Raw genomic sequence first — 12,101 nt, 5'->3', positions numbered from 1 at the left:
TTACTTTATAGTAGATGCTTCCCAATTGAAACTTATAGCGTTTTTCATTGACAAAACTAGTGCGCATTCAGTGCACTTTAAAGCCGTTGTACACAAATTGATATAAAGATGTATGTTTAATAAAAATATAGAAACGAATTAAACTACGAAACATTTAATACATTTTATTGTGCTATTTGATAAAATACATATTGGGCATTTTATCAATTGAGATCTCACTTTTTACTTTTACATTTAAATTAGAATAGTGTACAATAGCTTTAATGTGCGTTGAGTGCGCACTAGTTCTACCAATGAAAAACGCTATTAGACACTTTCGTGCACACGGCAACACAAATTGTATTCCAATTGCCGTAATAGTTGACACTACACATTTGTATTCAGCCCGAGAGCTACTAATCGGCTGTGTAATTAAGCTTGTGTTTTCTATAATAACAATTACATATTACACACACACACACACACTAAATGCGACGGCCATAAATGAGGTTTTAAGACGTTAGGTAACCGACATTCTTACTTTTTTTCATTAAATGCAAACAGAAGAAGCTACATTTAATCTAACTTTATCCAAAACAGACAGAGTACAGCGAACGCATTCTACTCCATTCAAATCGTGTATTGCTACACTTTTTACATTCCTATGTACGTTTGTGTTAAAATGTGTTAAGCAATTGGAAAGCTCCATGTTTCCTCGATCACGATACGATAAAGTTACCAAACGTCCTCGTTTCCCGGAGACAATCCTCAGATTTTTATATATTATTAACAGTAATTTGGAAACACTTTTAATACTATTCCAGTTTATATAGTACAATTTGTTAAGCTGCAGAATAAAACAAAAAAAAATATATATATAATAAGTAGATAGAATTCTTCCACAAAAATATTTGCGATGGTGGGAGATCCACGTTAAAAGGGGTAATATATTAATAGAATAACATAATCATTGCCACGACTACATACTGAAATTTTTTTTTTATTTTGATTATGATAGATTCTGTGTTCTTTGCTAGCAAGATTTGTAGCAAATCTATATATGATATTTCCTAAATGTACAAGTAATATAACGATGATCATTTCCGAAAAGCATTTGTATTTCTGTGTAATTTTAAATAAAAGGTCTTGAAATAACATAATCAAAGAGAGTGAATTAAGGAACGGTAACAAATTTGCATATACAATTGCAGTGCAATTACGGTTCATTCAAACAAGATTATTCAAATCGCTTGATTAACCTACATAGCGAAAGGCCTTCGCGAGAAATTTTCTATAACGACATATTTGCGAATGCAATATTATTAAATTATCCCTTGTTAGTATAGAGAGCCGTTAAGTAAAAAGTTCGTGTTGTACACATAACGTGTGTTTGACACAGATAAATTTTTGAAAATTTCTGCAGAAACTAAATTCGTACAAATTTAACTGATAATTTCTTTAAATAATTTTCTTATATTGTCATTGTTTATATATTTCGTATAGTCTTTTTAAAAATCTCTATAAAAAAATTTTATAATATTGTCCAAATAATTTGAATTAATTAATAATAATAATTTAATATATTATTTAATTTATTCTATAAATTTATTCTATAAACACTACCAGTGTCTCCAGATTTCGAGGTTATAACAGGTTATAAATTTGGGTGTATTCCGTTTTACGAATGATGTGCATAATGCATCATTTATCGTTGTTTAATATTCGGTGGACAACAAGGATAAATGATGCATCATGTGAGAAACGGAATGCACCTTTCGTATGCAAGTTTGTGCATGTAAATATCTTTCCAGAATGGCCGCTAACTACTTTTTTGTGACCATTACAAACGCAATTTTTTAAACGCTATTATAATCTCATTTTTAGAGACATCTATAAGGTACGCAATAATATTCATGTGCAGTTTAGTCAAAGAAGCGTCTCTGAGCCTTACCTCTGTCACTAAGTTATACATTAAAAGTTATACTTTCTATATTCTCAACATTTTTTTCTCTTATTTCATCGCTAACTTACCTTAGAATTTTGCACACGTCAAGTTCATTATATAAAGTAATATTAGACATTTCTATGGTAATTCGATTTATTAAAGAACTACTAAAGAACCACCTTAAAAAATCATGAATTGCCAGTTAACTTTACGCGAATCAAAACTCTGAATAGTCTGAATTCATCCGCTGTCAGAAAATTTGTAAAAATCCCTCCGATTGGCACTATTGGTAGTATTGAAATGTTGCCACGCCACCTGTCACGAATACACACGTATGCACATACATACACATACACACACATACCATGCACACACATGCGCGTGCTGTGCAAATGTCCGCTCGCGAGCGCTTGTCACGCTCGCCGGAAGGTTAGATCCCGATGATTAAATCGAGCCGGACCTCATAAACACGCGATACGACGGGGCGGTAGCGACGCCTCAGAGTTTTCATCTTTTTACGTAGGATGGAGGAGATCGACAATATAATAATTCACTCGTTGCGACAAATAGGCTGGTAAGTGTCCAGATTCAGCGGCTCCGATCGGTTCACCACTGGTTTTTTCCCTTGCGACGGCGATAAGGTGGGCGGTGTTTCAGCGATATCCTCGCGAATAGGGGCATCGTGCACGTGAGCTCATCCGCACGATCATTTCTTTTGACATCATTGAATCGTTGATTTCAAAACAGACGAAAACTATTGAGTGTTAATACTTAGAAAAATATCAATATGACATGAAAAGCCTTATAAAAATAAGAATGACACAGATACCTTCTATCTTCTTGCCTTGAACTCCAGAAGATATCACAAGTCGCCTATGACTCCTACATTTCTCAGTTCGCGAGGTATCTTATAAGTATAAAAGTGAAATAGATAATATCTTCTTTATCTTCTTGCCTTAGAGAAATTTTATAATGTGCCACAAGTTGATTGTATATTTGTTTTTATAGCTGAAGTAGAATGAAATAGATACCTACTGTCTTTTCGCCTTAGATAAATTTTATAATATATAAGTCTCTCGAGTGTAAGTCTGTTTTTTATAGCTGAACTAGTATGCACTTTTTTTACTTGAAGTGAAATAGATATATATTTGGCAAAAGCGAGAAGGAAAATTTTAACGCAGTGATAAAAAACAAACTTCTTGACTCTTGTGTTTCTTAGTTCCTTTATTATTAAAAATAAATATTTCTTTTCAGTGACATTGAAGAGAACGTAACGAATCTTAGTAGCTTTAACACTGAACTAGTTGTGGAAGCCACTGTAAGATGCTTAGAAGCAATAAGGCCGGGTTCAGGTTTGTCTACTGTATTACCTGTAAACATGGCAGCGCGCTTTCGACTGGGTGCTACTCTTGCACAAACGTGCATGGTAAATATATTTTGTCTTTTCTTAGACCAAAATATATTCATGTGGTTTTGCTTATTTCCATTAGCTGATCAAAATTATAGGAGCTTGGATACAGAGGTGACATCGGCTATCAGACATTCCTATATAACTCAGAAGCAGATCTGCGAAGAGTATTTATGTTTCTCATTGAAAAACTGCCAAAAGAGAGTGAGAAAACTGTAAACGAATCCATCAGTAAAGTCGCTTTATTAGAGAAATCGGTAGCATCTGCAATATCTCAAGGACTCTCCATACCATGGTTACCGCATTATTGTCACAAACAGGGATTCAGGAATAGAGGAAGAGCGAATGTCCCTTATGTGTCTGTAAATATCGAAGTACCAATAGCAAATATCGAAGATGGTAATGCAATATTAATATTATTTGGATTACCTTTGCCAGACAATGTTAATGCAATGTGGTGACCGTTATTATTGCAGATTATAAAGACTATTGTATGCGCTATTTACAACCAGTGCCTGAACAAATGCAAGACATTGCGTGCTTTTTACCTTCAATGATATCATACAATGCGAAAGCGCTTAATACTTCTCCGACAGATATTATGGAACGCATAAATTGGCTTAATAGCCAACACTCTGAAAAACCTGCTTATTCTAATGCGTATAATATTGTCAAAGAGTTTAGCAAATTCTCGGCAGAGAACAAGACGCAAACTTCAACAGTAAGCATACAAGATACTCTTATCTTGTACATATACTTTATAGCTGATTATTAGTTGCTTTTCGTTTTCATACAAGTGATACTGAACCTAAAGTTATACGAGTATTTTATACTCAGATAATGACGTCAGTACTCGCTTACGTTGGTATTTATACCTACATAACAAGACAAGTTTATAATCTCACTTTTAATATGAGTTAACAAGACTAAATAAAGCTCACTTGCCAGAATGAAAAGGGACATGCATTCAACTGAGTTATGACATCATAAATAAGAATTATCTAAATTTTGATGTAAAAATGGAAAATAACTACTATATATCTTACATATTCGTTATAATCATTAAATTTTTAGGAATCTCAGGTGAAATCAGAATCTGCAATGCATCCAGTGCTTCCAGATCAAGAAACATTAAGAAATCAGGCGAAACAGGAAGTTGAAACAGAAAAGATGAAAGCAGAATGCGAAAGTCTTAGAATAAATATAGAAGAATTACAAAACGAAATTAAAAAATTGACCACCAGATTAGCTCAAGCAACAGTAACCGGTCAAAATGAAGAGAAGGAATTAAAAATCAATGAGGAACAAAAAAAAATCAAAGCAAAAGCGTACGAACTTCTTCAAGATGGGCCAGAGAATGTAAAGAAATTGGAATCTGCAATTGAGGCTAGTACAAGCAAACTGATTAATTTAGCAAATCAGTGGGAAAAACATAGGGTGCCCTTAATCATGAAATATAGGCAAGAAAGAGAGAAGCATTCCACAAAAGCAGTAAGTATACAAAATTAATTAAATTTTGAGGTAACCAAGAGTCATTTATATTTAAAAAATGATTACATTTTTATTATAGAATGCGAGCCAAAAGAAGCTGGACGAGATAAAATTGTTAAAAGAGAAGGAAAAAGAACTTCAAGAAGAATGTCGGAATAAAGACCAACAGTATTCACAGTTGGTCGCAGAAGTTCAGAAACTTCCTAAGGAAGTGAATAGATCTGCATACACTCAACGAATTTTAGAAATAATAAATAATGTCAGAAAACAGAGAGATGAGATAAGCAAGGTTCTGGCAGATACTCGTGAAATTCAAAAGGAAATCAATACGCTTACCGGGAGATTGGAGAGATCCTTTACCGTCGTAGACGAACTAATATTCAGAGATGCAAGAACAAACGAAGCTTCGCGGAAAGCTTACAAATTATTAGCGACGTTACATTCAGACTGTAATGAACTCGTAAGTTTAGTCGAAGAAACAGGTGCGACAATACGAGAAATTAGAGATTTGGAAGAACAGGTAAGATGCAACGATAGAAGGCTTAAGAAAAATAGGTTTATATAGCGCAGAAAACTAACATTTAATCTAACATTTATTCAGATCGACTCCGAGTCCGCGAAAAACGTCGGTGCTAATTTGGAAAGGATAACTGCCGATTTAAAACAAATGAAACAAGAAACCGCCGCATTAACCGCACAACTCCAAAGTAAAGCCTCGTGATTGTTATGTACAGTACAGCGTCATTTTGCGAATTGTAATATTCAGGACCAGATGGGAGTTTAGTACAGGTATAAAGCTTGTTTTTTACAATAATTGTGTAGAGAATGAGAAATATTTAAACATAATTTGAATTTTCTATAAGATAACATTATAAAATTATAAAGACATTCTTTTACTATTTTACAGAATATAAACGAATACGATCGAATGCATTAAAGACCAAACATTTTTTAGCTACGCAACCAGCAGAATATAACGCGATATTGCCCGTGAAAGTCTCCACGAATCTACTAAGTTAGCTGCTAAACGAACGTGCCTTGGCCTGGAGTCGTCAGGCATTAAGGCTTTTATTAGCCTCGGGCCAAGTGTATAAAAACATGCTATTAACATCAATGCTCAAAGAGACATTATTTATTATAAAGCCTAATAATTTTTTAGCATCAAGTTCAACTTTCGTATCTCTCGCAACTTAAAGATCTGACTTGCGGCTGTAAATAAAATAACTGCTAAAATATCACTTTCAAACAAAGAACATGTACAAAATATAGAATGTGTATAAGGGTAAAATCAACGTTTAATATTTTATACATACTCTCCTTGAAAATTATTTTCATAAGATAAATATATATAAAACACACACATAATATCAAAGTACGAGACAACAGTTCCAACTTTTTTGTTCTGATCCTCTATATTTTGTTCTGATCCTCTATACATATGTGTACAAGTCCTTTTTTTACATAGTACACTTTTATTTCTTACTTTTAACGTCCGGTGGTATGTAGGACTCTGTAGTGATTAACTTTCTTAAATGCTTTGCACTATTGTGCATCGCACGAACACGTTCATCTTGTCTGCGTTCTTTTTCCTGTATCTTTTCTATTTCCAATTCATTTTCTTCCTCTTTGTCAAAGAATGTCAAGAATTGTTCTCTCTTTTCTAAATCTTCCTTTATTTTCTTTATATTATTAATTCTTCTTTCTCTGTCTATTTCTTTCATTTGCGCTTCTAATACTGAAGTTCTTTTATGTTCCCAATCGAGATAAGCCTGAAAATTCAGAGTATATTTGGCAATTTTATAATTTACTGTATATATTGGTATTAAGTAATTAATTAAATTCCAAAAAAATTATTTTTATTAATATTTATTACCTGACATTGTTTAGAAATATCCTTTTCAGCTTCCTCGTTTATAGCCGCTTTAATAAGATTCTCTATTGCTTCAATAAAGCTTTCTTTAAGATTTTGTTTCTCCTTCAATATAGACAATTGAGCCTCCACAAGTTTGAACTTTTCAGCATCTTGATCTTGGAGTCCACTGTTATCTTTTGATATTAATTCAAATACTTCGTCGTAAACTATTTTGTCTTGTTTCATCTCTAATAATTTCTTTATTAAGTTTAATACATCGTCATACTTCTTATACAATATCAAGCCTCTTAACTGGCAAGATCTCCCTACAGCATCTGCTCTATGCTTTCCCTGAAAGTTTAGAGTCTTGCCAACAAGATCTTTCGGATCAGTGAGATCAAAATGATCGTCAAAGTATGGATTTCTTAGATAATCTACACGTACTTTTACTTCCTCTGAAGTATCTACTGGAACCTCGGGTTTCTTCCATTCATCAGGATTTTCTAGGTATTTATGGCATGCATATAAACACAATGCATTAGTGATAGGATGACCTGCGTCTTCCTGCAACATGACTAAACTTGCCACTTTTGCAGCAGAAGTATAATCCTTCCTATTTATGAAGTGATCCATGAGCATGTTGTAGTCGAAATAATCAGGAAAAATACCATAATTTAATCTGTCATTCAGCACTTCAAGCAATTCTTGGATGTAATTGTGCTGCAAGAAATACCGTATTACGGCATGATGTGTGGAATCCAGTATATTCGCCGTTTCTACAGATTGCCTGAGATTATGCAATATCGTTATCATCTCATCGACATACAGATTGTCAGTGACACTGTTGACAAAGATGTCAACGTCGACGGCGCTAACTTTGCCGACGTCCCCATACTTTTGGTCCAGCTGGGCATACATCGACGTCGGTTCGAGCTTCTGTAACAGCGGCGACTCCAGCCTACGACTCCACGCTTCCTCGCAGCGATACGCCTCCGACAGGAATAGTCTTCTTTGCACTCGCGTCACAGGATCCTTAGAACCACGATGGACTCGGCAGAGTCTGTGACCAAGTCTGAGCGTTTTCAGCATCTTTATTATTAAATTATCCGTATGTACTCACATAACCTTATTACGAGTAATGCAACAGCCGATTTTCTACCTCCTTTTTTGAATCCACGTTTTTAGAATATTTTAAATTACCACGTTTTTATTTTTTCCATTAAAGTTAATACCCAGATTTCTGTTGCCTTTGATCACAGATCATCAGTTCACCACGCTTTCATGATAGAGACATAGAGGTTATGTTATATGGCCCTTTTGCATAAAGGGCCATTTACAATGAAAATAATAAGTGTAATAAGTTGCAAGCCATAAGAAATTGACCAATCACAAAAGAATGTGAGGAGAATAATAGATTATGATTGGTTAATTTTTTACAGCTGAAAACGTTCACGTATTTACTTTTCAATTTTTTTCACATGCTCAGTCATCATTTTATTGGCTGCGTTCAGTAGAGAAAGCAGCTTTGCAACTGTCGTAAAATTCTCAGATATGATTGGTTTATACATTTAGATCCAGTGAGGAATTAAGGGCAAGACCAATCATATTAAAGAATTTTACAACAGTTGCAAAGTTGCTTTTTCTGCTGAACGCAGCCTATTTGCTGGATTCACACTGCATCCGATTTTCGTCGTACGACGCTCTGCAACCAATCAGAAAACAGGATTCCGATGGATTTTACTTCGTATCATCGGAATCCTGTTTTCTGATTGGTTGCAGAGCATCGTACGACGAAAATCGGATGCAGTGTGAATCCAGCAATTTGGTGCCGCTATTTTTTATCAAGCCAATCAAAAATAAGACAAAATTAACCAGATTCTCACTTCTAGGGATACTAGCTGCAAGTGGGTTGAAAGTTGAAATTCGCATCATTGGTTTAACTGTTAACAGCTGACTAAACTAGAGGAATTTTATGTTTACGCTCCTCGTGTATGATTCTTTCACAGACTATCGAGCGGTCATGGACGCATTGGAGAATGATTCGAGTAATTGTCAATGGAATTTAGAAGTTCGAGTACAAATTTGCTTGCAAAGCTCAATTTCAGATGATTCTCGAACTGTGAAAATGTCTAATAGCTCCAAATACATTTCCGTCAATGGACTCTGTCAATGGATTCTATCAGTGTCATGAGGAGTCCAGTGCAATAATACTACAAAATATATAGAATTTCGTAAAATAAGACAAGAGATGAATAATCGCGTGCGATTTATTGTATATAGAGACCGTATGATTTTTGATGATGTCACGGTCGAATTACACAGTGTATTTAGGTATACAGAACACAGTGAATGGTTTACACAATTTCTAAAGGATGATAATGAGTTTTGTATATGTAGATTTACAAAACCAGTTTGTCTGTGTAAAAAAGGACTCAATTCCTACCTCGTCTCAGCCTATATTTCGATGATATCAAAGTCATATGTTTATCGTAAGAGTGCTATGACTGTGTTGAAACATTTTCAGACAGCATGTGATAAGCCATTTAAAGAAGAACATTCGCTGATAATACTTGTAAGATTGAGAGTACCAAGAAGTCAATTCCTGGATTACAAATGGCAAGTTTTGTAGTGATTTTACAACACTAATTTAAACTGTTATAGTCTTTTACATTTATCCTTTCTTAGGAGTGAAAAATTAATGCAAATGGTTGTAGAAAGACAAGAAGTTGATCATGCCATGTCTTGGCTGTCCACGCTTGGAGGAGCGTTTTCTGCATTGGGGGAAGAATTCGATCACTGTGTAAGTTACCATTGGCTCTTTTGTCAAATTATGTAATATGCTTTCACTAATCTAACGTATCTTGTACACAGGCTAAAATGGCAGGCAAAATCTCGGTGAAGCAGTTTGAATTGGCAATGCGCCTTGACAATCCTCTCCTTGTTGCCCGTTGCAGATTGTATGCTGCTTTAAGTTTTATTCAACGTGGCAATTTTACCACACCTAAGTACATGATACGGAGAATTTATAATTTTGCACTCGAAGAAAAAGACGTTCGTCTCCAAAACATGTGTCAGGGTGTATGGGCCAAATTGCGATATAGTTACAAGCAATACAAACAGCAAAAGAAATCATTGTTGAAATCTTTGCATATATCTTCAGAAATTTAGGAAATTTACTATCTGCATTTTGTAAGCATGTTGATAATATATTATTTTACAAACATGATAGTCCTAAATTTTTTTAGCATTATCTTTTCGATTAAAAAATTAAATTATTGAATTTAAAGTAGTAGGAAAGTAATAATTATTTAAAACAGCTTATTGAGCAAAAATTTTTAATTATATCGGCAAGTTTTTATTAAATTTTACATATCTATATTATCTCTCTCTTTCTTTCTATTGCTTTATTATGTAATGTGTACATGTGCGAATTTTTTAAATTAGCATGCACAGAAATACGAGCGTTTCTATACTATATCATACAATATTGCATTTAAATGATAAGAAATTTGTTAAATCGCAGGTATGTAATACGACGGGAAATTGTTTGCACAGTCTATTTATTTTTGTTTATAAGAGATATAGTTTCGCGCATGTTAAAAACGAAGTACTGAAACAACCATTTGATTATTTATAATAGTAAATTATGTTAAAAACAGATACATTATTGCCTACAGATAAAGTATGCGATGCAACGTAATACACTTCCGTTTTTATCGGAAACTGCGGTTTTTTAACGCGTTAAACGATATTTATTTCGTGATTTCAAATATGGTAACTCATATATTCAGTCTTGATGATTTAACTAAACGTTGCCCTCGTACACTGTAATAAACAAAACGGACTTAATACAAAGCCACTTATCAATACTGCTGCATTCTCTTGTATAAGGTATAAAATATTGGTATATTTGTACAATCACTGCCCCCGGAATTTTTATTAAATATTTCGTTTTCTCGAGTTATACTTGAAATGTTTTGTCTGTAAAATAAAACTGCTTGCCATCGCATTTAGTTAAATCACTTTAACATCAATGAGCGAGCGTGCCCATAGGATCCCAGGCGGGTAAAACAATGGGCTCCTGATTGAATACAGCCATCACGTCCGCAGGTACGTATTTTTTATCCACGACTGCCTCAAAGACAAAATTAGCAAACCACTCGGTTGTCACAACCTGATAACCTTTTTGACCATGATCCTCGCCCCATGAATTCTCTATCCGAAACTTCTTTATTTTACCTTCTCGCTGAAACAGAATAATATTTATATATTAGATAAATCATTGCAATATTGAATAGAAAAGGTAACTTTGTAGCAATTATAAGATTCTTTAATATGATTGGTTTATACATTTAGATTCAGTAAGAAACTAATGGCAAGACCAATCATATTAAAGAATTTTACAACAGTTATAAAACTTTTTTTTTTGCTGAATACAATTATTAATAAATATTGCTTAAATTTGATATATATACGGTATAGAAAAAATATTGGAAAATACTTACATCTATTGAAACAGCCGTAAATGCCATTGCGTGTACCATCATAGAATCTCCATAGAGTAATCTGTCGGCTTTAGAAAGCCCGAGGTGAATATCGGTGCCAAACATTAGTTCGAAATTGTAAGTGTTTATATCATGAATACCATGTTTATCTATTAATCTTTTGTTAACATCACAACCGAACCAAACAGGCTCGTTATCTTTGATACTCTCGGCGCACAGTTTCATCAGTAATTCCACTGGCTGATTATTGTAGCGAGTAGTTTTCCCACTCACGACATTTCCCAAGCAATCTACGGTATAGAGTTTCCCGTAAGGATTACCCGGTCGTGGATCGGTTACCAGGCATACTTTATCGTTCACATTGTAATACGGTTTCACACAATTCTCGTAAAATTCTAGTGGTGTGATTGGGCCCACGCAGTTGTAATTCTTCGACTTGTCGTAATATTCCCATGTAATTTTCTCAGAAGGTACACCCAAACAGATGCCGATTATCCGATAGATCACCGTCATTTGCTCATTTATTCGTGTCTTTAGCTCGTCATCAGACGCACCATTGTCAATCATGTCTCGCAGAGCCTTGGCATATTCTCTTAGCTTGCTTTTCAACAGGCTATTCATACGAACACTAGACTCGCAACTGTATGACTCCGGGAAACACGTTTTCGGCACGACACCGTGTCTAGTTATCAGATTCACAATCATGTCCCATTGGCCACCATCGCAGGTAGGATCGGTCAACAGGTAGTTGACTAAACGGCCCTCGACCGCCTCGCCGCGTTTCGCGGTGTTTACGATATTGTGAAGGAAGTAATTGCAACGTTCTACCTGCAAAAGAAATATAGCTGGCTGTAATGTCACAACAATAAAACGAACAATGACAGTGTTTACAACCAACGACATATATATATATATATATAT

General features: G+C 34.5%; 4 protein-coding genes across 4 annotated transcripts in view; 2 read left to right on the top strand and 2 right to left on the bottom strand.

The window, feature by feature from the left end:
- Nucleotides 1-2,301: 2,301 nt before the first annotated feature.
- Nucleotides 2,302-6,111, top strand: LOC108770005 (coiled-coil domain-containing protein 22 homolog). Its single transcript, XM_018521293.1, has 8 exons — nucleotides 2,302-2,498; nucleotides 3,179-3,350; nucleotides 3,431-3,731; nucleotides 3,809-4,053; nucleotides 4,407-4,823; nucleotides 4,903-5,343; nucleotides 5,425-5,612; nucleotides 5,731-6,111. The coding sequence occupies exons 1-7, from the start codon at nucleotides 2,449-2,451 to the stop codon at nucleotides 5,542-5,544; spliced, it is 1,746 nt and encodes a 581-aa protein (XP_018376795.1). The 5' UTR covers nucleotides 2,302-2,448; the 3' UTR covers nucleotides 5,545-5,612; nucleotides 5,731-6,111.
- Nucleotides 6,112-6,178: 67 nt separating this feature from the next.
- LOC108770006 (28S ribosomal protein S27, mitochondrial) lies at nucleotides 6,179-7,977 on the bottom strand. Its single transcript, XM_018521294.1, has 2 exons — nucleotides 6,697-7,977; nucleotides 6,179-6,592 (listed from the first exon to the last, which is right to left on the bottom strand). The coding sequence occupies exons 1-2, from the start codon at nucleotides 7,762-7,764 to the stop codon at nucleotides 6,296-6,298; spliced, it is 1,365 nt and encodes a 454-aa protein (XP_018376796.1). The 5' UTR covers nucleotides 7,765-7,977; the 3' UTR covers nucleotides 6,179-6,295.
- Nucleotides 7,978-8,639: 662 nt separating this feature from the next.
- On the top strand, nucleotides 8,640-9,892 carry LOC108769997 (uncharacterized protein F58A4.6). Its single transcript, XM_018521276.1, has 3 exons — nucleotides 8,640-9,291; nucleotides 9,361-9,475; nucleotides 9,547-9,892. Exons 1-3 carry the CDS (start codon nucleotides 8,924-8,926, stop codon nucleotides 9,841-9,843), a joined length of 780 nt encoding a protein of 259 aa, XP_018376778.1. The 5' UTR covers nucleotides 8,640-8,923; the 3' UTR covers nucleotides 9,844-9,892.
- A 133-nt stretch (nucleotides 9,893-10,025) lies between these two features.
- Nucleotides 10,026-12,101, bottom strand: part of LOC108770002 (bleomycin hydrolase) — a 3,417-nt gene continuing 1,341 nt past the window's right edge. Inside the window, exons 3-4 of the mRNA XM_018521285.1 lie at nucleotides 11,181-12,008; nucleotides 10,026-10,921 (exon numbers count right to left, since the gene is read on the bottom strand). Of these exons, the coding sequence (XP_018376787.1) occupies nucleotides 10,706-10,921; nucleotides 11,181-12,008 (1,044 nt within the window). The 3' untranslated portion in view covers nucleotides 10,026-10,705. The remainder of the gene's footprint in view (nucleotides 10,922-11,180; nucleotides 12,009-12,101) is intronic.

This window comes from Trachymyrmex cornetzi, unplaced genomic scaffold (genome assembly GCF_001594075.2).
Source record: "Trachymyrmex cornetzi isolate Tcor2-1 unplaced genomic scaffold, Tcor1.1 scaffold98, whole genome shotgun sequence".
Classification (NCBI taxonomy): domain Eukaryota; kingdom Metazoa; phylum Arthropoda; class Insecta; order Hymenoptera; family Formicidae; genus Trachymyrmex; species Trachymyrmex cornetzi.
Note: the sequence above shows the minus strand (reverse complement) of the source record. Positions and strands in the feature narration are given on the sequence as shown.